The sequence below is a fragment of the Anarrhichthys ocellatus genome, unplaced genomic scaffold (genome assembly GCF_004355925.1).
Source record: "Anarrhichthys ocellatus isolate YVR2014 unplaced genomic scaffold, GSC_Weel_1.0 scaffold151, whole genome shotgun sequence".
Classification (NCBI taxonomy): domain Eukaryota; kingdom Metazoa; phylum Chordata; class Actinopteri; order Perciformes; family Anarhichadidae; genus Anarrhichthys; species Anarrhichthys ocellatus.
In genome coordinates, this window is record NW_022280181.1 from 129,832 (window position 1) to 133,693 (window position 3,862).

General features: G+C 40.1%; 1 protein-coding gene and 1 non-coding gene across 2 annotated transcripts in view; both read right to left on the minus strand.

Annotated features, from left to right (window-relative positions):
* kctd14 (potassium channel tetramerization domain containing 14) overlaps positions 1-3,856 on the minus strand; it is a 15,395-nt gene extending 11,539 nt beyond the window's left edge. Inside the window, 2 exon segments of the mRNA XM_031877841.1 lie at positions 62-286; positions 2,611-3,856. Coding sequence (XP_031733701.1) covers positions 62-286; positions 2,611-2,664 — 279 coding nt within the window. The 5' untranslated portion in view covers positions 2,665-3,856.
* LOC116400156 (small nucleolar RNA SNORD15) overlaps positions 3,781-3,862 on the minus strand; it is a 144-nt gene continuing 62 nt past the window's right edge. Inside the window, exon 1 of the small nucleolar RNA XR_004213893.1 lies at positions 3,781-3,862. This exon is cut by the window's right edge and continues 62 nt beyond it. This is a non-coding gene — a small nucleolar RNA (small nucleolar RNA SNORD15).

Below are 3,862 nucleotides of genomic sequence, written 5' to 3' on the forward strand. Positions count from 1 at the left end.
CATATATATATATATATATATGATACCGGTTACTCTTCAATGAAAACCATGGCAGTCAGACCTCCTGGATGTTCTCTGCGGGCAGCTGGTCCGATCTCAGGAACTCGAGGATGGCCCCGAAGTGGGAACCGTCGCGGTCGATGAAGTAGCGGCCCTGCGCGTCGGCGCGTGCTTTGGGCTGTCTGCTGAGCAGCTCGGCCAGCTTGGAGTCTGGGTGTTTCCTGAGGGTGCTCACAGAGGTGCTGAACAGCTGGCCCCCGACATTCAAATGCACGACGGGAGAGTGCTGAGAGTGAGAGTGAGAGAGAGAGAGAGAAAGAGAGAGGTTAGTCCGTTTAGACTTTATGAGGGAGCTCGTGCACTGCTGCTTTGGGAGACCGGTTTTAAGTGGTCTTGGTTCTGGATCTTACCGTACCTCACAACTAGATGCACACACAGTTAAAAAGGCAAATGGAGATGGAAATAACTCTGCAGTCTCTCAGGAAGGAGTCAACAACTTTATGTTTTTCTTAAATGAGTTTCTATAATTTTAGAGATGCTGTGGTAAAGAAACGTCTGCAACTTGTGAGGAGTTTAAGTTTAAAAGCATTAGTATGTTTAATAGCACCCCTAGTGGTGGATATTATCTGTCAATATTTACTTATAGAGGTCTTAAACCTGAAAGTAGAGTCATTGAATGTATTAAACACCGTGAAGAAGATTTGCTGAAATGTATTAAGTGTTAGGTGAGTGAGGGAATTTCAGGTCACAACCACACAAGGAAATGAGTAGAGTCTGTGCCAGCGGGGGATGGACGAGCGCTGGCTGAAGAGTGATTGACCAGGCCAATGGGTCAAAGGTCGGGAGGAGCTTATTGGAGGTCAGCCAATCACTGAGCTGATACGAGACATTTTCAACCAAAAAGACAGCGTTTCTCAGGAGAATCTTCAGACCTCATGACTTCCATTTTACAGCTAACCGGATGTCGTCGGACTGTTGGATGGAACACGTTTGGTCTCTGCTCCATGGAACATATTTATATTGATAGTGTGATTCAGTTTGTAACTGTTTTGGCTTCTGTTAATTATTAAATACTTTTTGATTAGAACTTGAACCAGCTGATTTTTGGCACTGCTTTGTTGAGCAGAGCGGTGGGGCGGCCTTCCATTGTCTGCAAGAGTCTGGACCCTAACAAACTGATCATTATTTCCATTATTTATTCATTTGGTGATTTCTTTCTTATTTAATCCATGTAAAAAAATAGTAAAGAATTATCATTTTCCAAATCCAATTTGTTTTTTGGACCGACAGTCGAAAACTCAAAAGGTATTTGTTTGAATATGATAGAAGCCAAATATTTACATTTTTAGGAGCCTGAACCAGATTAGTTTTTTAAAAACTTTTTTTTCATAAATTTTGCTTTAAAATTACTTTGATAATAAACATTAATACAGAAATGCCAAAGATATGTTAAAGGTCGTTTAGAAACTGAGTTTAAACTTGCTTACAGTTATTTTATGGCACTCTGAAATGAATAGTTTTGGGTTTAACATAGAAGCTAAAGTAAGAGAACTTACACATTTTATACTGTCGATTAAACGCCTGTACCTGCACTCACTGGCAAAATAACACCTCAGTAACTTTAACACACACACTCTCGCACACACTCCAGGAAGGGCGTCAGCGTGAGGTGACTACACGGTGGTTCGCTCAGGCCGATAAGAACACATGCCTCTGCTGTCCGTCTGCTGCTGCTGAAACACCCTCAGCAGGACATTCACCATGTTCCAACTCCAAAACACACACACAGAGAACACTATTCCATCTGCTCATATGATGTTGAAAACGTTATATAAAAAAGTGGGAAATCCATAAATGAGTAGTAAAAGCTGAATGATCGAAAAACTGAAACGTAAACGATGAACTAATCTGGAAAGACATCGATCACGAGTATCACTGAAGCTGTAGTTTCTGGACAGAATACAATCATATTATAGAGCCTGTACTATTGTGGCCCGTGACGATTCTGTTAAAGCTATGAGTCTTAAATCTGTTTAATTAAATAAAATATACAAACAGCTTAATATAAACTCAGCTGACCTTTTGAAGTCAGTTGGTTTTATACAGAGGTGAAAAGAAACAAAGTACTTTTCCTCAGTACAGTATTTGAGTGAAACTTCGAGATGTATTTCCATTTTATTATGTATACTTCTATTCTACTACATTCAGAAGAAGTACTTTTAACTCCACGACATTCGATTCATTTTACCGTCAAATACAAATAATCAATGTGGTACAATTTAAGTGTTAATGATCTTCTAGCGCGAGACAATCTTTAACTTCTGTCTCGGCTGAATAAATGGAGTTTCCTCTTAGATTCCTGTGACACGGACGGCTGATGAACCGCCTTCAAGGAAGTGCTTCACACCTGAATATCGCCCAAAAGGAATGAACGCAGATTAAGAGCCAGCTGAAGATAATGGGCTCATTAGGTTTCCTAAACTCAGTGCTGTCTAACCGGTGCGCGCTTCCATCCACCTGTTAGGTCTGAAAACAGGTCGGAAGTTCAGTTTAGCTCTCACTGCTCCACTAAATGTACAAGCCGCCATATTAATAGTTTGTTTTTCTTACTGTATCTGCAGGTAAAGCCTGCTTTCCAGATGATTTGTAGTCCGGCAGACTCATCTTGACCAGTCCACGAGGTAGCTGGGAGCTGTGGTTTTTTGTAATGCTCGACAGGTAGGAGGCAGGGGGCGGGGCCTAAACCGGACCTGATGCTTTAACGCTGAGAAGATGAGTCACTCGGTAGAAATGTCTTCGACCGTTTCCACGGCTTACTTCTGAATCACGTTAGTTTCATTATGCTAATTAACAATGAGAATGCAGAAACACACCTGGACTGACTAACGTGTATTTACTCATAACGCCCGTTTTGTTTGCATTCATTTTAATCTTTGTTTTGAACGTTCCGTGACTAATGTGTTCAACGGCGTAGGACGTTACAGATATATGATGCACTTGCAACATAAACAAGAAAAGTCATAATCCTGGTGTAATGAAAAAGTTTATGAATGTAAGAATGCATCAACAGCATGTTGGATAACTTACTCTATCACTGTACATGATGCCTCAAGACAAAGTTTGACCAGTTAACAGAATATAAATGAAGGCACTTCAGTGGAGTGTGATTGACTGTAGCAAAATCGACATGTTCAGCTTAAAGGCTACATGGTACAGTCAAATAAATCTTATTGGCCAATTTTTACAAAAATAATTTGAAGACATTTTTATGGTAAAACCTGTAGAGTGCTGCGAGTATGAGATTTTATTTCTACTGTGCAAAATCATCTTTTTTAGCATTAAATGTAACATTTGAATTTCTAGCAAACTGACTTTCCATTGCAAAGGACAATCTGAACACTAACAAAGTGACCACAACATGGGAAGTGTATTTTCCAGAATTTATTGTTTTTCTACACAAAAATCAGAGGGTCTTGCTTCCATCTGGTGGCACACTTGGAAACCTGTCAACGACAAAAAGAAAATCAGAATTCAAAACCAGCTTCCAAAGTTGATTTGATCGCTCTGACCAACACAAGTTATTCCTTTGGTGTATTTATGACAAAACCAATTAAATGTCTCTAACCTAAGGCAAAACTGCTACATATTCAGTATATTAAGAAATGTTGAAAAAACAACGACTTAGTGTTATTGGTAATTTAGTTGCTGTTGGAGTAGATCCACCTTGCTTTGGTCTTCATAGGCATGTTATTGACTAATCTGATCTTGTGCTGCTTCAACCCTTCTCAGACAAATGCCTCGAATGTCTTCAACCTAAAGGGACTCTCTGCTCTGAGGGACTGGAGCAGAACCACAGAACGTG